Here is a 25,291-nt window from a genome sequence, read left to right as displayed (position 1 = left end):
AAGAAATTAAAAAGCTTCGCATATACCTTGCACATGAAAAAAAAAAATGCTTAAATACGTTCACGTTGGGCGATAGTAACTTGCTTACAGCAGTAAACAACATGCCCTCTCCAACAGCCATTATACTGTAGAGGCAAGAAAAACAAGTACTTTTATTATGTCAGTGAATAAGGTATCAGCAGTCTGTGTAATATATTTCCCAATAAATAGTGCAATTAGAGACAACTGGGATAAAAATTACACTAATTAATGAATCACATGTCCCCCTCATACAGAAACAATGCTGTATAGACTCAAGCAGAGCCATATGTTGCACTGTCAAACACAGTATCTAACTAAAAACTATTGCCATTAATTTGATGTGTGTGAATTTGCCTGTCCCAAAGCAGCAATAAAATTCAACTGAATATGTTAAAATTCGTAAATGTGTTAAAACTAAGAAATATATATATATATATATATATATAGTGAATGTTGTTATGGCAGTTTCAAATATGGAATTCGGTTGAAGAGAGTTAGCGTTTCAACTCAATTGTCGGCTATGCTTTTATCTTTCGGTTGTGTGATCTTTTGTTAATACCCCGCCAATCATATGCACGTCGTAATAACCTGCCATTGCTGTCTGTTTTGCATTAGGCTTAATTACCATAAAGGGAGAAAAGTCACAAATCAGAAAAATGTTCCGTGTCCGGTGCATAAAAAGGTTCTGGTGCCGGGCCCAGAGAGCCCTGGCTGAATTTAACCACTAGACTCAACTTGTTTGTAAATGATATATCATCGGACTGACTGGGAATCTTCAGTTTGTTTGCTAATGATTCAATGCTGGGGAATTATGAGCATTACTGATGTTAATTCCCTTCAGGAAGATTTGAATATCTGAATAGACTTTTGTCTTTGGACAAAGGAGTGAGGTAGTTTTAATATTAATAAGGGCAAGGGTCACACTGCAGGAAGTGAATCAGATTAGAGATTTGGGAATGATGGTTGACAGTAGACTGAAATTTAGAAGGCATATTGCAAGTGTAATAACAAAGACTGCACATAGTGCTGCTATGATAAGAGGTACTCTAACATGTTGGGATGAGGAAGTGGTTGTGCTACTGTATAAAGAACTGGTCAGACCACACTTGGACTATTGTGCTGATATTTGGTAACCTGGTTTTCAGTATGATGTGGAAACACTGGAGAGGGTCCAGAGACGAGTGACTAAGACAATGTCAGGACTTTGGAATGCTGGCTGTGGAGAGAGAGTGAGAGAGGTTGAAGAAATGTGGATTGCAGAGTTCGATGGATAGGAGGAAAGGAAGTGATATGATAGAGACATTTAAGTTAGTAAGAGGATTTTATTGTATTAATCCAGATGGGATTATAAAAAGAATAGAAGGCGAGAGGGGAAAAACTAGATACTATCCTTGGAAGTCATGTAAGAGTGTGGTGAAGAGGTATGTGAGGAGTAGATTTTTTACATGGAGAATTGTCAGTGAATGGAATGCATTACCAGAATGTAGGAATGTATTACCAGAATGTATTGTTAATGCAAGAAGTATTAAGGATTTTAAAATTCTCTATGATAAATATTTTGTCAGTTAAATGAAACTTCCACAATGAGTGTGCTGACTTCATGGAGGGTGTAATAATAATAATCTTCTTTTCGCTGCTTTGATTTTTATTAGCAATAATAAAATAAAATAATTGTTATGAACAGTTTATAATTCATAGAGAAACACCAAAACACACACACGCACACATATACACAGAGATGCAGCAAGCAACAATGTCGTAAACAAACAGTTCATGAAAACTGTGCATCTGTTGATTCACTGGAGAGCAATGTTGCTAAAACGTCATATGAGTGAATGCAGCATCTCATAAATGGGCATTGGTCATAATTGATAAGCTTCATATGAGTAGATCATCAAAAAGCAGAGCATCATAAGGTGGGTATTCCTATATAGAAATGTCATAATGAATAATTAAATAAATAAATAAATTTGCAGGCCAGGTTGCCAAGTAATTAGGGTACCTTCCTCCATTCAGCAGGCTATAGGTTCAAATCCCACTGTGGACATGGATGTTTGTGATTGTCTTTACACAGGAGATGAATTTCATTGCTTATCGTGAGAACACTGACATGTTTAATGGAGGTTTGAGATGTTCCATGTTTGGTATATAGAGCAGGATTTCTGGAATGTGTAAAAACCAGAAAGAAATAAAAATACAGAAAAAATATATAAAAATTAATAAAATCCAGAAAAATCCTTCCTTGCTGCACTCATAATAATAATGTACTATAGGGTTATTTCAATTAAGGGGATATTAAATCCCACATTGTTTTAAAACCGAATAAGAAACTCAGAGATTGGAAGAGAGTTTCATGCCGAATATAAGCTACTTATATTTAAGCTACTATAGGGTTAATCTTTTGTGGGTGGGAGTCACACCCATATATATATATATATATATATATATATATATATATGGGGGGGGGTTCTGAAAAGTTCTGATAAACACTCAGAGCAAAAATGATATTAAAGCAACTGATATAAACACAAGAAAGAACATTGTAGTAGCAGAGTTATGAAGATAACTTATGTTCTTATATTCTTATGTCCTCATATGTTTTTTCTTGTGGTTATATCAGTTGCTTTAATATCATTTTTGTTCAAGGTGTTTATCAGAACTTTCCGACCCCCCCCTTCATAAATAAATAAAAGGAGCCTTCCTAACTCAATTGGTTTAGATGATGTTTGGTTTGAAACACCTGGGTTCGAGTCCTAAGGTATGACAAATGTTTATCAGGACTTTTCACCCAAAGGTGAGCTAGCCATCTTCATGAAGAGGTCACAAAGTTTTCCTTTCTGGAAACTTGAGTTTTTTCACGTTTCCAGGAAGGATACTCACAACTGACATGTATATATATATATATATATATATATATATATATATATATATATACCAGTAATAGCAGCAAGTGTGGTTTGGATTAGATTACACAAGGTGGAGGATTGCATCTACATCTACAGCATATCAGGCATTCACCAGACAGTCCTTTAATTGCCTCAAATTTGATGGGAGAGGACTTTGTTAACAGATCTCGTTTTCTAACATATTCCATACATTCTCAATGGGATTCAGATCTGGAGTTTGTGATAGCCAGGGAAGATGGTGAAAGTCGCTGTCATGCTTGATGAACCGCTGCTGAACATTTCTTGCATGATGGACAGTAGCATTGTCATTCATGAAACATCCATCACCTGCTGAATAAAAAAATGATTATTGCAGGATGATTGGCAACAATGTTCAGATATTCTTTGGAGGACACCCAACCTTAAAGCAATATCAGGGGACCCATTCCATACCAACAGAATATGCCCCCACACAACAATCACCTCCAGAACTTTCAGTTGTGTTTACAAGGCAAACTGGGTTCGTTGCTTCATGAGGCTCCCACCAAACTCTCTGTCTACTACCATTGGCACAGAACAAGATGTACTGTGACTCTTCAGATCATGACTAATCCTCAATGAACAGTCACAGTGTTCCCGATACCACTGTTGACGAACTTTCTGGTTCTTCACAGAAATCAATGGTTTTCATATAGGCTGTCGACTGCCATTACTAATCCTCTTTCATTCCCTGTGCATAATTCAGTGAGATATTGGTCAGAAACAGCGTTCATTAAGTGCTTCACTCAATTACTGCATACAGGAAGTTCTGTTTGTCCATACAAGCCTTCTCAGACGAATGCTAATCTCATTCCTGTTCGTCTTAGGACCACAGTTATGCCTCTTAGATAAGTGTTGCAGGTTATTTTTCCACACCCAGGATATCTCACCTTTTGAGAAACCAGTCAGCTCTGCTGATTTCAAAATCCTTTCTCCAATCAGGTGGGCACGCACAATAAGGCCTTTGTCGAACTCCAAAAGGATGCTTTGTTTTTCCTATTGTGATCAACACTATTGACCAACAGCATTCTTAAATAGTTGCCTAGATCTGCAAAAAGATTTCTAATTCAGTGTTCAGTATGTGTACATGCAGACTATACTGATAGGACTAACTATCCTATCAGAGTATTAATCAGGATTCAAACAAGCCAAGTTACTTGACAAAACATTGAGCCTAACATGCAAGGGATGATGGGAATGAGCAAATATATAAAATTAATACATAAATGACTAACAAATGTATTAATTAACAATCATGAAGATTTTCAAAACAGTAAAAAAATTAAAACTTCTTATATGTTTTATTTTACTTAGATAATAAACAGATTGTTGCTTCCATCTATGCCTTATCCAGTTGTGAGTTTAAAATACATGCTAAAGAAGATAAGGAAGTGCACTGGTTAAATATATTGTGTGCTTTGCCCTTTTATACAGTACAAAAAGGTATTTTTAAGAATTTGTAATAACAATAATTATTATTATGATTATTATTCTTTATTTTTTAATTATTAAAAACTCTTAAGTATTATTACTTTTGTTGTTTTGAACAAACTTCCACGGAGTAAACAGAATTGCTGTAGAAGATTTAATTTGATCAGCAACATATACATTACTGTATATTGTACCTGGAACTCTTTTATTATTGTTATTATTATTATTATTATTATTATCCTAAGACCCCCATGGAGTCACAAACTCACCTAGGAGATCCCCTTTTGTCATAAACACAGTCATCATACCATGCCATAAACACATTCAAATTCTCCACAGACACCACATTCTCAGGCATTGCATCCCAATCATTCATGAATACAAATGCAGAAAAAAGCCTGCTTTTCACTCCCTTCCTAACACCCTCCTTATACAGCTTCCTGAGATGACTTCTTATTCTCCTCAATCTCCCACCATTTTATGAAAAACCTCTTCGACGTTAATCCTATAACAACCCCTTACCAATTTGTACTTCTCTATCTTATCACCCCTTTTCCTCCTATAAACTAGACTGTGATTTGTATTGTCTCATCTTTTCTTCATATTCATTATTCTAGAGATTACAAATTATTTTGGTGAATTAGTTTTGGATCCTCTCCAACAGCTCTTCATCCTTTTGAAAACCAGGTGACCAAATCTGTGCACAGTAGTCCATATATGGCCTATCAGAGCCTTATACAATGGAACCAGAATCGCCTTCCTTCTACAGAACAGTGTTCTCACAATTTTGGCACCATCTTCTGTGAATTTTAGATCATTATCCACCATCACCCGAAGATCTCTTATCTCCTCTGCCTCCAACAATATATCCCCACCAAGAGTAAATTCTACATCCCATCTTTGTTTTCAAAATTTTTAAACCTCACAATTTGCAACACTGAACTTGTATCTCCATTCCTGTATCCATTCACTCAGTCTATTCAAGTCTTTTTGTAAAGCCACAACATCTGTTGTGGTAGTTCATCCAACTTTGCATCATCTACAAACAGCTGTATATCCCCATTAAAATCTTCCCCAATATCATTAACATACAGGTTAAAAAGCAATGGCTCTAAAACAGACAAGGCACATATCACTAGTGACTTTCCTCTTCTGGGATATTGCTCCCCATACACAACTTGTTGATAGCTATCAGACAGCCAATCTCCAATCCAATGCACTAGTCAATATCCAAACCCATTTGGTCTGGTTTGACTATCAACTTATCATGCAGTAATCTAACCAAGCCATTGCAAAGTCTAAGTATGCTACTGAGTATCCATCTCCCACATCCAGTGCTGCTGTCATCTTATTGTAATAAGTAAATAGATTACTAAAACATGACCTCTCTTCCATCCATCACTTGGTGTCCATCAAAGATAATACCATTGTTGTCAAGCCAATTCTGGATTCTGATTCTCACCAGCCTTTCCAACATTTTAACCACAACACCTGACACACAGATTGGCCTATAATTTGATGCTTGAATTCTGTCACTTCCTTCATGAAGCTGTACAATATTGCCTTTTTCCACTCCTTTGGAACTTGACCCAATGTAAGACTCATATTAAAACAAATATGTTAAGGCAGATATCAGCTACCTGGCACATTCCGTCAAAATATGCAGTGATATATCACCAAGTCCTACAGCCTCGTTAATACCAAGTTTTCTTAATTCCCCAGATACTACTTATTCACTCTCAGTCAGTCTCTCATTCTCATCATCTACTGCTTTTAAACTCTCCATGATATCATATTTGCAAGGATGAAAGGCTTTATGAACTGCTCATTAAATATCTCAATTATATCCTCTGCAGCAGTTGTCCTTATACCATTTGCTCCAATCCATGCCATCCTACCATAATTACCATCCTGCCATAACTACATATTGGAAGAACTCTCTAGGATTTTTTTGGGCTTCATTAGCTAATTGCTGCTCATACTGAAATTTTGCTTCCCTTACCTTCATCCTCCTTGCCTTACATTTTAATATTTTACATTTCTACATTCTACAGTCTTACATTTTAATATGAGTCTTACTTTGTATTCCTCATGGAATTGATTATTAGCACTCCTCTTATGTTGCCTCCATAATGCCTTTTTTGTAATATCACCCAAGCAGCATTGATTTTCATTCTACCCAACTTCTTATTCCATGTTACAGCTGCAAGCTGTCTCCTGAGCTTTTCATTATCACCAGCTTTGTAGTTTCATTTATACCTTTTCCTCACGGAAGTCCTCGCATGATTGGCAACCACCCAGGTAATTGTTTCATGGTCACTCTCACCAACTGGAGGGATATCTGATACCTCATTTATAATAACATCCTCTGATGAGATGATCAAATCCCAGACCCTGAACCGTCGTGTATCTCTGTTACATACTGTTTGAGGTAGTTGTCCCTCAAAAACCAAGAAACTCATTTTCTTTACTTCCAGTTGCTATCTTGTCATCCTAATGTATTGCCGAAATTAAAATCATCCATAATGACCAACCTTTCCCATTTGCTTAGCTAATTTACTTACACATTTCTTGGTCACTATCCTCCACATTACCAGGTCTATAGCAACATCCAATGAAGTACAGTATTTCATTTTATTCATCTCTATTTCACACCATACTGCCTCAAAACCACTACAGCTATTTCCTTCTTGCATCTCTAACTTGTATGGACATAACTCCTTTTCTATCATCAATAGCACTCCATGTCCATTTTTACCCTTTCTATCTTCACAAAATACATCATACTCTTCCATCTGTATTCCTGTCAGGTTGTCATTCTCATCCAATCATGCCTCACTTATTTCAACAATTTTTGTGTGAACAAACTCAATCAATGCAACCATTTCATTTCCATTGTTTCTGATACTTTTAGCATTTGTATACAAATATAACAACTCATTCCTTGATCTATAATAAGTTTCACTGATACCATTTATTAGATGCGACTTCTCCACACTTTCCTCAAGCCATTTCTTTTTTCTCCTCACTCATCCAAGTCCCTTCTTCAAGTCGAACCTTTCTCACTGTTTAACACACCATTTTCCCTACATCTCAGGTCTCCATGTCTTTCTTGTCTACACTCACATCAACCTTTCTCAAGCTGTGTTCACTTATCCACCCTGGGTCTCCACGTTTTCCTATTTGTATTGCACACTTGTTCTCTCATTCTCTACACTCATGCTACCCACTTCTTCATTCATAAGCACCACTTCAGTTGCTTCTAATCTTGCTCTCCTCTCTTTCACATCGCTTCTTACTTGCTCAGATTCATACTCTATCCTCATTACTCTCCCTTCCAGTAGCAGTCTTTCCAAATGACTCACACCAATACCATTCAAATGCAGTCCATCACTGTTATACAGATCATTTCTTCCTTCAAACTCATTCCACACATTAACAAACTGCATGCATTCCTTTCTCTTCAACACATTTCTGCTAACATATCATTCATAATTCTTGTGCTCCACCTCATCTCATCACTGTCATATCTGGGCAAACATTGACCACCCTTCCTATCAACTATTATTTTTTATCCTTCTCAACAACCTCCTGATATCTAATCTTACATTTTCCTTGTTCCTAGTCAAGTCATGTTTTCCTAGTACCACTACTAACCCCTTTGCTCACTTATTCAACACCTCAATCACCATTCATTTTACCATCAGTAAAATAAACCTTGTGCATCTTCTCTAACAATTGAATCTCCATACATCCACTTGGGGGTCTTTCGTTACCTTTTTCACACCGATATAATTTATTTTTACCTTCTTTATTCTTCCATACATATCTCTAATTCTCTTCATTTCACTTCACATTCACCTAATCTTCACCAACTCACCTTTCAAATCTCACCTTTTTTTCACTATCATTCACTCTGGTTATTTGATTGTCAGTCACAACCACTTGTATGTCATCAATCCTGCTTACTACTCATTTTTTAATGTCATTATCAATTGCTTTATTGTCAATCGAACTTTTTTTCCTTGCTATCACTTCCACATCTGAACATTCAAACAGTTTTCAACTACCATGCCAGTTACAATGCCATGTTCCTTACTCATATTTAAACTATTAAAATTTATTTCTATTAAACTATTTAAACTTATATTTAAGGAATCCTCATTGTCCATCAGAATATCGCATTTCCTACATACTAACACTCATTCTTTTGTCTTATTAAGCCTCTCTACATAAATATCTGTGACATCTTCCTACACATATATACTACATTCATGGTACTGTACCATTGTTGAGAAATCCACACTGTTTACTTTATTTGTCTTCTGCACAGACCTATGCAATGATTTGTCTTTCACTGCCACGTTGCATCAGTGTGCTAACAAAAACAGTGAATTTATGATAATATCGCCTAAGAAATTTACCAATCACTGCGTTCCACACTCAAATATCTCACAGTAATAATTAATCTACAATTTAGACAATGTCAGCACACATTTAAATATAAAATTTACTTTTCTTGCTGCAGCACACGCGACGACCAATGTTTAACTCACACCATACTCAACAACAAATTATATTCTTGTTTTAACACTTTCCAAGCATTTGCATGTGAAGTATTGTTATCTCTTCTGTAGAGACTTCTGTCTTTACATCAGTTTTCTCAGTATCCTATAACGCAAAAGCATTATGGGAAGGGTCACTATCCAACCAATTTTGATTTTTATCAAGGACTGATCTATAAAAATCATGTATTTTTTCTGTATTCAAGTAATAGAATAGTATCATCATATTATTAAAACACTCTGAATCAAAGATATTTGTAAAAATCCTTTTACAAATAAAAACTTTTTATATACAAAGAAGTAGTGGCTCGTGACTTATAATCGGGGTGCTTAAGGGTCAAAGCTGTATAACTGAGAGGAGACCTCCACATAGCCTTTAAAGGAATGCGGAGAACCGACCAGGGCTTCTGACCTAATGTCCAATCCTCACCTTCTCGTGGTGCACCCTGTTGGGTATCTACTTTGATACTGAACGAACGAGGATGGGCTGGCAATTTGGGATTTAGCCGACCAAATTGTATTCTTATTGGTTAAACCAAAATAAAAAATGATGGTACAACATGACAAAATTTCATGCCGGCTGGGGCGTCGCCCGGTTAAACAAGGCCCCCCGTTGTTTTCGCCAGGGAACCAGGGCGAACAGCGAAAAGTCAGCTACTGGAACAAATCTGAAAACAAACCCCAACTCAACATCACCAGAGTTAAAGATCGGTACTATCAACGTAAGAAGCCTGAATGGCAAAGAAATGGAGCTAGCTGAGGAATTAGATAAGTACCAGATCGACATAATAGGGGTGACTGAAACAAAAAAGACAAAAACTGGTGAGATCTTTCTGAGCAATAAATACAAAATGTTATATTCAGGCAATAACAATCAAGGAAAAGAAGGAGTAGCCATAGTATTCAACACAAAATATGAGGCTAATCTTCTTGAATGGCAGTCAGTCTCAAGTAGAGTAATGTGGGCAAATATGAGAATGGAGAACTGGACAATGAGACTTATTTGTGCCTATGGTCCCACAGAAGGTTCTACTAAGGTAGAAGTGGAGGAATTTTTTGAGGCTTTAGAAAAAGCAACTGACACAATGAAAAAGGAAAAGTTGGTCCTTGTTGGGGATCTAAATAGTAGAGTAGGAAATGATTGTGAGACATACAAAAATATTTTGGGAAAATTTGGAGAAAAGAGCAAAGCTAATAATAATGGCAAATATCTGTTGGATTTCTGCTCAGGACATGGACTGGTTATTACTAACACCATGTTCCAACATAAAAATGTGCACAAATTCACATGGAGAGAAGAGGCTAGGAATAAGAAAAGTCTCATTGACTATGTTATTGTTGATAGTGATGTTTTCTCCCTTGTGCAGGACACCAGAGTGTACAGAGGATTTGAAATTGGAAGTGATCACTATTTAGTCTTGAGCAGGATAAAATTGAATTTCATATTGAAAAGAATAACATGTAAGAAAGTTTTAAAGCGAATAAAAGTTGAGCAACTCTCAGATGTGAACTGTAGACTAAAATACAGAAATATTATTGAAAAGAAAATGAAAGAGTTTGAGAACAGGAATCAAACCTTGGAGATTCATTGGCAAACTCTGAAGGAAACATTGATTGATTCTGCCAGAGAGGCATGTGGTGAGGTTGTGTGCAAAGATAAAAAAATCAGAACTCCCTGGTGGACACAGGAAGTTAAAGAGGCAGTGAAGGAAAAGAAGAAAGCATATCAAAAGTTCCTGGCAAATAAGTCAGCTTTTACTCTTACAGAATACAGAGACAAATGTAAGAAAGCTAAACAGTGTGTAAAACTAGCTAAACAAAAGTCATGGGAGGACTTTGGCAAGAATATAGAAAATAAATATCAAGAAGGTGGCAAAATATTCTGGAGGTTGTTGAAGAAGCTTAGGAATGGAGGAAAGAGTGCTGTAAAAGGAATTAGAGATGATAAAGGTGAAATGAAAACAGGAGAAAAAGATATCCTTGAAGTATGGAGTAATTACTTTGAAAAACTGCTAAATGAAACAAGCAGTGATGACAGCACAGTGATAAAAAACACTGACCAGGCAAGTCAGGAATACATATCCATACTTGAAGTAGAAAAAGCCATCAAAGGCTTGAAATGTGGAAAGGCAGCAGGAGTAGATGATATTCGACCAGAAATGCTGAAGTATGGTGGTATAAGAGTCTTACAGTGGCTGCACTGCATAGTTCAGAAAGCCTGGACAGAGGGACGAATTCCCGATGATTGGAGTAGAGCTCTCATAGTACCCATATATAAAAAGGGAAATAAAACTGAATGTGAGAATTACAGAGGTATTTCCCTTCTGAGTGTTCCTGGCAAGATCTATGCAAGTATACTTGAGAAACGGTTGAGAAGAATTGTGGAAGAAAAGCTTGGTGAAGAACAAGCTGGATTCAGGCCAAATAGAGGCTGTCAGGATCAGATCTTCACTTTACGACAAATAGTCGAGAAAGCATGGGAATATAACAAAGATCTGTATTTAAGTTTTGTCGATTTGGAAAAGGCATATGACAAGGTGCCAAGAGAGAAGCTATTCAATACGCTGCAGTTATATGGTGTCAATGGGGCATTATATCAAGCAATACTTAGTCTTTATTTGAGTTGTGAGTCAGCAGTTAGAATTGAAGGAAGTACAGGAAGATGGTTTAATGTTAAATCTGGTGTGAGACAAGGATGTACATTATCCCCTCTGTTATTCATTATCTATATGGATCACATTATGAAGGAATGTGGTATTAAACCTGATATCAAAATTGGAGATGTTAATGTCAGCTCTTTGCTTTATGCGGATGATGTTATACTTCTAAATAAATCCGCTACAAGTCTGCAAGATTCTCTGACTAAATTGAATAGCTGTTGTAATAGATATGGTATGAAGGTCAGCAATAAAAAGACAAAGACAATGAAAATAGGCAGAATCATTGAAAATGTCAACTGTTTTGTGAATGGAGAACCTGTGGAACAAGTAAAACATTTCAGCTACTTAGGCACAATTTTTACTGAAGATGGTAAACTAAATATAGAAATAGACAACAGAATCAGCAAAGCTGGTATGGTGGGAAGTCAATTGAATAAATTCATATGGAATAAGAAAGAAATTAGTCGGAACACTAAATTAGCTGTATACAAGACTGTGTTCAAACCAATTTTAACTTATGGATCTGAGAGCTGGGTCAGAAGTAAAACACTTGACCAAAGACTAGAGACCGCAGATATGAGAGTCCTGAGAAAGATTAGAGGCGTGAACAGATGGCATCAATGGCAATATCATATTAAAAATGAGGATATTAGGAAAGAACTTGACATTGTCAGCATCCAGGAATGCGTTAGCAGAGCTAATCTCAGATGGTATGGTCACTTAAATAGAATGGGAGAGGAAAGATTAGCAAAACAAGTGTTCTCTGCCAGGTTGGCAGGAAAACGACCCAGAGGAAGACCAAGATATAGGTGGATTGATACGGTACAAAGTGCCTTAGACGATAGAAATATAAGATCTGATAATGTTGGAGTCTTGACAAGTAACAGACTGATTTGGAGGAAAATTGTAGATAGGAAATTAGTAATGATGTAATTTTTTTCATGTAGTACTGTCATATCCTGTACACCCCTTGAGGGTACATGGCAGGAATTTGATGATGATGATGATGATGATGACTTAAAATCATAGGGTGTTGCAACTTTCGAAATATAGTGGAATTGTTCAGTGAACAGTTCCACTATATTTCGAAACAAAGGACATAGTGGAATTGTTCAATGAACACTTTATTGGAGTATTTCATCCTAGAGGAGTCAGTTTTAATGCTAGAGGGATAGGGCTGGTTCGAGGTTTAGAGGTACAGGAGGAGAGTGTGTTTCAGATACTGAGTACTCTGGATGTCAGTAAAGCTTTGGGACTGGATGGTATTTTACCACGAGTTTCGAGAGAATGTGCTAGGGAACTGAGAATGCCTTTAACCTGGCTTTTCAATGAAAGTCTGGCTGCAGTAAAGGTGCCCAGGAAATGGAAGGAAGATAAGATAGTGCGATTGCATAAGGGTGGTAACAGACTGGAAGTGTCTAATTATAGGCCAGTCTGTGTGTAATCAGTAGTTGTTAAGATCTTGGAGAAAGTAGTGAGGGACCGTATACAGCATTGGGCAGATGAGGGTAATGTTATCTGTGAGAGTCAACATGGATTTGTGAAAGGGCACTCTTGTTTTAGCAATATGCTAGCCTTTTATAATAAAGTTACAAGAACATTAGATGAGGGCAAGGCATATACTGCAATTTTCTTAGACTTAGCGAAGGCATTTGACGGGGTGCCACATGATAAGCTGATATTTAAGTTGCAGCACATGGGTCTGGATGTCAGATTGATCAACTGGATTCAGGATTGGCTGTCTGATAGGTATCATAGAGTTGTGTATGGTGGAACAGTTTCAAGAAGGCAAAGGGTTACAAGTGGGGTCTCACAGGGCTCAGTACTAGGACCTATATTGTTTAACCTTTATATCAATGACATTGCCAGTGGATTGCAAGGGGATATTCAGTTGTTTGTGGATGATGCAAAGCTGGGAAGGATTATTAGTATTAGTGCAGATGTGGTAGCCCTGCAAGAGGATTTGAATAAGCTACATAGATGGGCAAATGAATGGGGATTCAGTTTAATGCAGCAAAATGTAAGGTCTTGAGGTTTGGGAAAACATTGATGGGATGCTGCATACTCTATGGGAGGTGTTATACTGGAGGAAGTAGGGGAGACAAGAGATCTGGGGTTGATTATTGTAGAAACCTGAAATTACTAAGGTAACACGTTCGCGTGACATTTCTACTCAGTATCATGAACACGGGTTCGTATTGCAAAGGTGCTGAAGGTAACACAGTGGATTGCTGCAATTATGAGAAGGACACTGGCCTGTAGAGATAAAAGAGTTATCATTCCGTTGTATAAGTCTCTGATCAGACCACACTTAGACTATTGTTCTCAGATTTGGTCCCCAGGATTTGAAGGGGATAAATTAACTGTGGTAAGGATACAAAGACGGATGACAAAGATGGTTTCAGGACTGTACAATTTTGGTTATGAGGATTGGCTGAGGGAATGTGGACTGCAGAGTTTGGTGGATAGAAGAAGGATAGGTGATATGATTGAGACTTTTAAACTGTTGAGAGGTGGTTACAGGGTTGACACTGGAGAGTTCTTTCGCTTGGTTGAACAGCGTGAAGCAGTGATGACAAGAGGCCATCCCTGGATGTTACGAAAGGAAACTATGAGCAAGGGGGTGAGGAGTGGTTTCTTTGCATGGAGGGTGGTTGAACCGTGGAATGCATTGTGTGATGGAGTGGTGAGAGCGAGAACGGTCAATGAATTTAAGGAGTGGTATGATAGACTTTGTGTTTCTTAGGGGGTGGGGGAACCTCCCCTCGATGTCTTGACAGACTTTATGTTCTTAGGAAGGACCTCCCATGATGAGTCTTTTGACTCCATGGAGGCCTGAATAATAATAATAATAATATACATACACACTATATAAGACATTGTTAAATTGACCATAGATTTTTATTCGTACGTATGTTCGTACAATATTGACTACCGGTTTTGCTTGTAAGTGACTAGCATTCTCAAGGCTTGCACAGTACAAAAAAATGATAAATGCAAAAAAGGTTTAAGAATACAAAAAAACATTAGTACCTGTTAGGTAGCTAAGATAACACGTTCGCGTGACATCTACTCGGTATCATCTACTCGATATCATGAACATGTGTTACATGCAAACGCGTAATATGATTATTCGCATACTGTAGTTCTATTGAACTGAGGGAATTAACTAGATTTTTTCAAGTATCATTCAGTATGGACCCTTGATTTCTGTTTAGGTTGCTGCCTGTATGTATCACTACTGCTGCTTCTTTAAATAATCGATGTCTGTAATCTTCGTCTACGTAGGGCATAAAGCTGTTATTCCAATCTGTAGTGTGGTTTGAAGTTGAAAAGTGATGTGCTAACCCAGAGGTGATCATTCTGTTGTGATTTACATCACCAACATGTTCTTTCTGTCTTATTTACAGGCTTCTCGAAGTTTGTCCAATGTAGGAAAGACCGCACATGCATGGAATATTATACACACCTGGATATTTATAAAATGGAACACTGTCTTTAGAAGATCTTAGAACCTGTCTGATGCTAGTAGTTGGTTTAAATACAACCCTAATGTTATGGGCCTTTAACAGTCTTGCAATTTTGGTGGAAATTGAACCCATAAAGGGAATGACTGCTGTTGAAATTTACTGGGAGACTGAACAATGAACAGCTAAACTTCTTGGACATGCTAGTTAAAAGACAAGGTAACAATATCAAACCGTCCATTTACAAAAAACCTACAGACACTGGATGATATCTATATTACTCTTCAAACCATCATAGGTCTCATAAACAGAGCATCTTCCACATGTTGAGAAATCGAGCTAGAAACTTTATCTTCGACGATGAAGAAGTTCAAACAGAACTGTCTCAAATCGCTATAACACTATCGCAAAATAATTATCCTCGAGACATCATCAAGAAATTTCTATACAAAGATAGCCAACAAGAAAGAACAGTCTGCCAGTAAATTTCAGCAGCAGTCATCCCCATTTATGGGTTCAATTTCTATGGTCAGTTTAACCATAGAAATGGTCAGAATTAAAAATCTATGGTCAGTTTAACAATAAGTCTTATATTTTGTAACATTTTACGACCAAAAACATGTATAATTTAAATACATACACACTGTAAGTACAGTGTACAGTGTTTGGATAAAATATCAAAATTATGGTAAAAATTTAAAAAAAAAAATAAAATAAACATGAAAAAATATTGTTTATTATTGATAAAATTATACAGTTCGGTATAATTCAAAACTACTTAGAAATAAAGTATATTCTTCTTGTTTTGTTTCATGAAAAAATATTGTTTATTATCGATAAAATTATACAGTTTAGTATAATTCAAAATTACTTAAAAATAAAATCCATTATCATAATCCCAATAATGTTCTAAAATAAAAAAACACTCTAACAAATGTTATGTCTTTAATTATAATGTCTAAATATTTAAAGAGACAGAGTGAACACGATAAGCACTACGAACACTACTACTGGCGCAAGCTTTGTATAAACAACAGTGGAACTGCGTGACGGACGGTGCCGCATTACGTTAATAGCTCGCATCTCACTATGACGTGCATATGTTTTGAATAACTTCTCTCTCTCTCTCTCTCTCTCTCTCTCTCCAGTTGACCAAGACCAATCTGACATCCAGAACCATGTGCTGCAACTTAAATATCAGCTCATCATGTGGCACCCTGTCAAATGCCTTCGCTAAGTCTAAAAAAATTGCAGTATATGCCTTTCCCTAATCTAATGTTCTTCTAACTTTATTATAAAAGGCAATGCTATGAAAAGGCACTCTTGCTAAAACAAGAGCGCCCTTTCACAGAATTGGGCAGATGAGGGTAATGTTATCTGCGAGAGTCAACATGGATTTGTGAAAGGGCGATCTTGTTTTAGCAATATGCTAGCCTTTTATAATAAAGTTACAAGAACATTAGATGAGGGAAACGCATATACTGCAATTTTCTTAGACTTAGCGAAGGCATTTGACAGAGTGCCGCATGATAAGCTGATATTTAAGTTGCAGCACATGGGTCTGGATGCCAGATTGGTCTTGGTCAACTGGCTTCAGGATTGGCTGTCTGATAGGTATCATAGAGTTGTGTATGGTGGAGCAGTTTCAAGGAGGCAGAGGGTTACAAGTGGGGTTCCACAGGGCTCAGTACTAGGACCTATATTGTTTAACCTTTATATCAATGACATTGCCAGTGAATTGCAAGGGGATATTCAGTTGTTTGTGGATGATGCGAAGCTGGGAAGGATTATTAGTAATAGTGCAGATGTGGTAGCCCTGTAACAGGATTTGAATAAGCTAGATAGATGGGCAAATGAATTGGGGGTGTCAGTTTAATGCAGCAAAATGTAAGGTTTTGAGGTTTGGGAAACATCGATGGGATGCTGCATACTCTATGGGAGGTGTTATACTGGAGGAAGTAGGGGAGACGAGAGATCTGGGGTTGATGAGTGATAGAAACCTGAAATTTAGGGGAAATATTGCAAAGGTGGGGAAGGTAACACAGAGGATTGCTGCAATTATGAGGAGGACACTGACCTGCAGAGATAAAAGGGTTATCATTCCGTTGTATAAGTCTCTGATCAGACCACACTTGGACTATTGTTCTCAGATTTGGTCCCCAGGATTTGAAAGGGATAAATTAACTGTGGAAAGGGTACAAAGATGGATGACAAAGATGGTTTCAGGACTGTACAATTTTGGTTATGAGGATCGGCTGAGGGAATGTGGACTGCAGAGTTTGTTGGATAGAAGGAGAGGTAATATGATTGAGACTTTTAAACTGTTGAGAGGTGGTTACAGGGCTGACACTAGGGAGTTCTTTTGCTTTGTTGAACAGCAGGAAGGATTGATAACAAGAGGCCATCCCTGGAAGTTACGAAAGGAAACTGTGAGCAAGAGGGTGAGGAGTGGTTTCTTTGCATGGAGGGTGGTTGAACCGTGGGATGCATTGCCTGATGGAGTGGTGAGAGCAAGAACGGTCAATGAATTTAAGGAGTGGTATGATAGACTTTGTGTTTCTTAGGGGAGGGGACCTCCCCTCGATGAGTCTTGACAGACTTTATGTTCTTAGGAAGGACCTCCCGCATGAGTCTTTTGACTCCATGGAGGCCTGAATAATAATAATAATAATATAATCTCTGTAACTCTTCTTAACACACTTTCCACAGCTTCTTTCCTCCAAACCCTTAAGTGTTTCAACATCACAATTATTCTTTGAGTTGTATTTGCAACTATTGCTATGTGGGACCTTTGAATTTCAAATTCTTATCTGCCATAATTCCAACACCCCTACCCTTCCCTCCCCTTATCAGTTTCTTGTAGTATAATTCCACTGATATGATAGTTAATCATCAAATTCCTGATATGTTCCCACTAGGGAGCAGGTGCACAGGATATTAGGATAGTACTACATAAAATGGTGCCAAGTCAGCTTGGGTTTCACAGTATAAGTACAGTCTAAATATTACAGAACTCTGAGGCAATTGATGTGAAATCAGCAGTCTCTATAGACAAGCAAATACACTGCTCAAAACAATAGAGGATATTTTAGTTTTTGTCAGATAATTATAAATTTCAAATAATTATAACTATTGGGTACTTTATACATGAATAAATATTTCTTACTTATGGATAGGGTGTAATTGATGAGATATTTTTTAAATAATCGATATTTATTACAAATTTAACAAATTATACAAATATTTTAGCATGAAATAATTTTAACAAGAATAACAACAAGAAAAATATTAATTTTTAATAGGGCATATGGTCTCCATTAATAGCCAAAACAGTGGTACATCTTGATTGCATGGACTGGATAAGATGATCAAACAGTTCTTGTGGGATAATTCCCCACTCTTCTGTGAGAGCAATTTTGAGCTCTTGAAGTGATCGTGATGGCACCAGTTGAGCAGAAACGTGCCTACTTAAAGCATCCCAGGTATGTTCGATTGGATTACAATCTGGTGAACAGGCAGGCCAGTCCATTCCTTCAATACCTTCTTCCTCAAACCACTCTTGTACGAAATTTGCACGGTATGGATGAGCATTGTCATCCATAAAATATGAATTCTTGGCCAATTGCAGGCATATGCATGAACTATACGTTCCAAAATCTCATTGCGATACCTTTGGGCTGTTAAGGAACCATTTCTGATAAAATTAAGATCAGTATGGCCACCTATACTTATTCCAGCCCATACCATCAAGCTTCCACCTTGATGTTGGGATCTTTTGCGAACAAACTGTGGATTATTTCTTGTTCCACTTTCATGCCATATCAAGATACGTCAGTTATCTGGTTGCAGACTGAACCTGGACTCATCACTAAAAAGTACACGAGCCCAATCCTCGTTTGTCCAATTGTGGCATTCCTGTGTCCAAATTCTCTGGGCTCTTTTGTGATTTGCAGTAAGTGGAATGCAAACCATTGGTCTTCAAGCATATAAACCTATGGCATGAAGACAATTAGGAACATTTCCCGTCTCCAGAAAGCAATTCCAAAGTCACAAAATTATGCTTTGAGATACATGCTTGAGTGACAACTTGCTAAGTTTGTCCAACTTTTAATTGACCAATGCTCTCCAAGCCATGGATTCCAGGATATCATGTTGCTCTGTCATTTTTAACAAAATAATGAGTGATAGCTGACACAAGTTTACAATTGAAGTGATAATTATGTACTGTGGAAGTGAGTGCAACAGGCCACGCTTTTATATCCCCCACATGCTGATATGGCTGACACATTTCAACAAGTCTTAACATGATTTTGTATTCAGTTGCATGTTCTACACTGTTTATATTAATATTTTCAAATATTAATTTACAACATATTAATATATGTTGGGGAGTGAGAGGCAGGTTTTTTTCGTGCAGAGTTGTGAATGATTGGAATGCCTTGCCTGAGAGTGTGGTGTCTGCAAGGAGTTTGAATGTGTTTAAGACCCGGTATGATGAGATGTGTGTGAGATAAAAGGACCTCCTAGATGAGTCTTTGACTCCATGAGGTCTTGTTTAATAATAATAATAATATAATAATATGTTGTATATTTTAAAAATAATTTACAAATGTGTTACATTTGTAAATTATTTTTATAACTTTATAATTTACAAGAAAACCAAAATATCCCCTAATTGTTTTGAGCAGTGTAGTTTGAAGATGCTTCACATGCAATCTGATGGGATATTTAGTTGGATATTGCTATAGGCCAGGGAACTTGGAGGATGGAGACAAAAATGTGTAGACAAAGTGGCTTTTAAGAAAAAGGATGATTTTAATTATTGCAATATTGAGTGGAATGAAGACATATTATTATACAGGCACCTCCATGGAGTCCAAAGACTCATTGCAGGAGACCCAATCTATCCATACAATCCATCATACCTCTCCTTGAACCCATTAACAGACAAAACACTCACAACTGACTCTGGCAACTCATTCCACTCATTCACAACTCTCCAAGCAAAAAATCTAGTACTTGCATCGCTACTAACCACACCTTTATTCAACTTCCATGGATGACAACCCCTTGTTCTGGTCCCTCTAGCAGAGTGCTGAAACATTTTCCCTGCATCAATCATATAAAACCCCTTAAGCAACTTAAATGTTTCTATCATATCCCCTCTTTTTCTCCTATCAACCAACTTTTGCAATCCACACACACTCTCAATCTGTTCTGATAGGGAACATTCTGAATCCTCTTCACCGCTTCCTCATCCCCAAGAAATCCAGGGGACCAGATTTGAGCACAGTAATCCAGATGTGGAATCAAGGACTTATAAAGAGGAATAACAACTCACCTTATCTATACTTGTTAATGTGTTCTTCAATAGCCAAGTAATCTTATGGGCTACTTTAGCAACCTTAGCAATATGCCCTCTGTAATCTATTTTTCCCAAAATGCATAACTTTATATTTCTCCACATTAAACTGACATATCATCTTTTGCTCATGCTGACAGCCTATTTAAATTGTCCTGCAAGCTCTCCACATTGCCTTGATTAACTAGTAAAACAGCTAATCCGATCACTTGGTTACTGAAGAATACTTTGACGAGCAGAGACAAGCAGGTTTTTTGTTCCTTTTTATTAAGCCTTGATAAGACACCATCTTGACTATTGTGTGCAGATCTGGGTGATAGGGTTTCTTGGTGATGAGGAGGAGTTGGAGAGGATCCAGAGGTGAGTGACCAAAATGGTAGCAGGTCTATGGAATGAACCTTATGAGAACAGGTTGAAGATTTGTGGGTTACAGAAACTGGTTGATAGGCAGAAAAGGGTATGCTTGAGACATACAAATTACTGAGGGATTTTTACAAGATTAATTCAAAGGAAATTTTTCAGAACCAGTGTCTTGGTGGGAGAACTTAGGGGCCCATGGAAACTGAGTAAGCGTGTAGTTAACAAGGGTGTTTAGAACTAGGTTATTTGCTTGGAGAGTAGTGAATGAGTGGAATAGGTTGCCAGAGACTGTTGTGAGTGCCGTGACTGTGAATGAGTTCAAAGCAAAGTATGATAGATGCTGCATAAATGTTGGATAGTTCTTACATGATGTTTAAGGCCTCCCTCGATGACTAAGGACTCCTTGGAGTCCTTAGTCATCGAGGGAGGCCTTAAATAATAATAATAATAATAATAGTAATAATAATAATTACTCTACCTAATTTTGCATCATCAGCAAACAACTGAATATTTCCTTTCAGATTATTCCCTATATCATTTATGTACAAATTAAACAGCAATGGACATAACTCTTTCTCTATCACCAATAACACTCCACCTCCCTTTTAACCCTTTCTATCTTCAGGAAACACATACCCTTCCTTCTCTATTCTTGTCAGGATGTCGTCTTCATCCAACCATGTCTCACATATTCCAGTAATTTTTGAATGAACAGACTCAATTAATGCAACCATTTCATTTGCCTTGTTTGTACAGTAGCATCTCTTTTTATTTCTGTGGATTTTCTTAATAAATCTGAAGTTCACTTTGAAACTTGGTTACTTCTTCACAGAGATTTAACTAGGTTAATTTTTTATTCCAGATATTCATGGAATTATTGTTGCAGTGCTTAGTGTTTCATATAAGGATGATAACAAGGATGCATGTCTGAGTGCCGATATTTTCATTAATAAAAGAAATATATCTTCTGTAAGTTAAAATAATTCTTAATGATCTGCAAAATTATTTTGCAATTATTAATTTTCTTTGTTTCTTCATTAAATTTTTGTCTTTATTTCTTTTGTTTAGCTATATGCTACAGTTGTCTAAGCATATTTAAATTTTTAAGTATGTTTAAACACTTAAACATACTTAAATTTTTAAGCATGTTTATATGTTTTAAGTATGTTTAACTTTAAATTAAATTTAAGAAATAATTGAATATAGTTTATTTCATTATAAGGTAGTTGATATCATAATATCTATTTTTTTTCAACATGAATGCTTTATGTCAAAAAGTATACTACTGTTCCAACTTAATTGTTAGAGCAGCATTATAGGAATATTTATAAGGATGTTTCAACTAAAGGTGAGTTACCCAGAGTTTGCAGTATTTTCCCTCCTGGAATCTCAGATATTTCATCTTGCATAAAGAGCAGTGTGATTTATGTTATGGGAAAAATCTTGTCTTAGTAATTTGCTCTCATTTTGTGATAATGTCATGAATGCATTGGATAAAGAAAATGGACAGGTTATCATATTATTGCTGGACTTTCTGTGGTATCTGCACAATACCACATAGAAAAACTATTGTAAATTGAAGAATATAATACAGGGTGGTCCACAAGTCATGAAGGGGTTTAAACATTTAATAACTAATTATTTTTATTCTTTTTTTATAATGAAATGCAGAATTTGGAGATTTTATTCACATTTTAAACCCCTTTGTGACTTATCGGTCACCCTGTATTATTATTATTATTATTATTATTATCGTTGTCACGTGACACCTCCCAAGAGTCCAAGAATTTATCACAGGAAGGCACTCTACTCCACACCACTACACACACATCTCATCATCATCATCTCTTCTATCATTTAATTCTATAAGTACACGTGATGTCATTACTAACATCAATACACACTCTCTATTGCCCCACCAACAATAGTATTTTTGTCTGTAAATTGCTTGTGTTCTGATGGCTGATTTGCCTGTATACAGGATGAAAAATCTGAGTTTTTGTGCTGTAGGAATGGAAATTAAAATGATGGCATGAATAGGAGGGTTGCTTATGAACAGTTATCAGAAAGTAGCATATGGAGGAGTAGAGTCAAGGAGAATAAAAGTGTCTAGGAGTACTACAAATCTCTTTTCCTGGATCATTATTTTCCGTTTATATATTGGTAATAGAATGGCTTAAAACAATATATTTGTTTGTTTGATAATGATGGTTAGATTATTATTATTATTATTATTCAGGCCTCCATGGAGTCGAAAGACTCATCGTGGGAGGTCCTTCCTAAGAACATAAAGTCTGTCAAGACTCATCGAGGGGAGGTCCCCCCCCCCTAAGAAACACAAAGTTTATCATACCACTCCTTAAACTCATTGACCGTTCTCGCTCTCACCACTCCATCAGGCAATGCATTCCACGGTTCAACCACCCTCCATGCAAAGAAACCACTCCTCACCCTCTTGCTCACAGTTTCCTTTTGTAACTTCCAGGGATGGCCTCTTGTCATCAATCCTTCCCGCTGTTCAACCAAGCGAAAGAACTCCCCAGTGTCAACCCTGTAACCACCTCTCAACAGTTTAAAAGTCTCAATCATATCACCTATCCTTCTTCTATCCACCAAACTCTGCAGTCCACATTCCCTCAGCCGATCCTCGTAACTATCCTTTTACAGTCCTGAAACCATCTTTGTCATCCATTTTTGTATCCTTCCACAGTTAATTTATCCCCTTCAAATCCTGGAGACCAAATCTGAGAACAATAGTCCAAGTGTGGTCTGATCAGAGACTTATACAACGGAATGATAACCCTCTTATCTCTGCAGGTCAGTGTCCTTCTCATAATTGCAGCAATCCTCTGTGTTACCTTCACTACCTTTGCAATATGTCCACTAAATTTCAGATTTCTATTAATCATCAACCCCAGATCTCTTGTCTCCCCTACTTCCTCCAGTATATCTCCTCCCATAGAGTATGCAGCATCCCATCGATGTTCCCCAAACCTCAAGACCTTACATTTTGCTGCATTAAACTGATACCCCCATTCATTTACCCATCTATCTAGCTTATTCAAATCCTCTTGCAGGGCCACCACATCTGCACTATTACTAATAATCCTTCCCAGCTTCGCATCATCTGCAAATAACTGAATATCCCCTTGCAATCCACTGGCAATGTCATTGATATAAAGGTTAAACAATATAGGTCCTAGTACTGAGCCCTGTGGGACCCCACTTGTAACCCTCTGCCTCCTTGAAATGCTCCACCATACACAACTCTCTGATACCTATCAGACAGCCAATCCTGAATCCAGTTGACCAATCTGACATCCAGACCCATGTGCTGCAACTTAAATATCAGCTTATCATGTGGCACCCTGTCAAATGCCTTCGCTAAGTCTAAGAAAATTGCAGTATATGCCTTTCCCTCATCTAATGTTCTTGTAACTTTATTATAAAAAGCTAGCATATTGCTAAAACAAGAGTGCCCTTTCACAAATCCATGTTGACTCTCACAGATAACATTACCCTCATCTGCCCAATGTTGTATATGGTCCCTCACTACCTTCTCCAAGATCTTAACAAGTACTGATGACACACAGACTGGCCTATAATTAGACACTTCCAGTCTGTTACCACCCTTATGCAATGGCACTATCTTACCTTCCTTCCATTCCCTGGGCACCTTTGCCGAAGCCAGACTTTCATTGAAAAGCCAGGTTAAAGGCACTGTCAGTTCCCTGGCACATCTCTCAAAACTCGTGGTGAAATAACATCCAGTGCCAAAGCTTTACTGACATCCAGAGTACTCAGTATCTGAAACACACTCTCCTCATGTACCTCTAAACCTCGAACCAGCCCTATCCCTCTAGCATTAAAACTGACTCCTCTAGGTTGGAGTATTTCATCCTAGAGGGTTCATTGAACAATTCCACTATGTCCTCTGCATCAGTCACTCTATTTCCAGTTTTATCCCACAATATCATTCTTCCACAGTCATTTCTCCTCCTACTGGCCACATAGCTAAAAAATTCCCTAGGATTTTCTTTGGATCTTAGGGCCAACCCTCTCTCATATCCCAGTTTTGCTTTCTGTACCACACTAGTCACCCTTCTGGCCTGTGTCTTATATTCTTCATGCATACTCTCTTCACCTGTCTCATATCTTTTTCATAGCCTCTTTTTCGCATGCAATTCCTGTTTAATATTGTTTGTCATCCACTTTACTCCAAATTGTGTCCTCTTCTTCACTCGTGATATACAACTTACCATTGCTGTTAACAAATATTCTTTCACAATTTTCCACGCACTAATGATATCCCAGCCTTCCAATTCCTCCCTCCATGAAACTTCCTGAAGTTGACATCTAAGACTATTATAATCACCTGCTTTATAATTCCACATAAGTTCCCGTCTCTTTGATACTCCTGCATATCTATTCATTTTCCAAGTCAAAACCATGTGGTCACTCTCTCCAACTGGTGGGAGAGATGTCATCTCAGTTATTATCA

The 25,291-nt window shown here is 37.2% G+C and overlaps 1 protein-coding gene across 3 annotated transcripts in view; it reads left to right on the top strand.

The window, feature by feature from the left end:
• The window catches only part of LOC150108435 (uncharacterized), a 292,118-nt gene that overhangs the window by 61,587 nt on the left and 205,240 nt on the right, over window positions 1-25,291 (top strand). For all 3 annotated transcript variants that reach the window (XM_090390777.1, XM_090390776.1, XM_090390778.1), the window contains exons 3-4: window positions 4,260-4,388; window positions 21,653-21,759. In XM_090390777.1, the coding sequence (XP_090246903.1) occupies window positions 4,260-4,388; window positions 21,653-21,759 (236 nt within the window). The remainder of the gene's footprint in view (window positions 1-4,259; window positions 4,389-21,652; window positions 21,760-25,291) is intronic.

This window comes from Typopeltis vanoorti, chromosome 3, assembly GCF_054136105.1.
Source record: "Typopeltis vanoorti isolate ZY-2024b chromosome 3, IOZ_Tvanoo_1.0, whole genome shotgun sequence".
In the NCBI taxonomy this organism is placed as follows: domain Eukaryota; kingdom Metazoa; phylum Arthropoda; class Arachnida; order Uropygi; family Thelyphonidae; genus Typopeltis; species Typopeltis vanoorti.
Note: the sequence above shows the minus strand (reverse complement) of the source record. Positions and strands in the feature narration are given on the sequence as shown.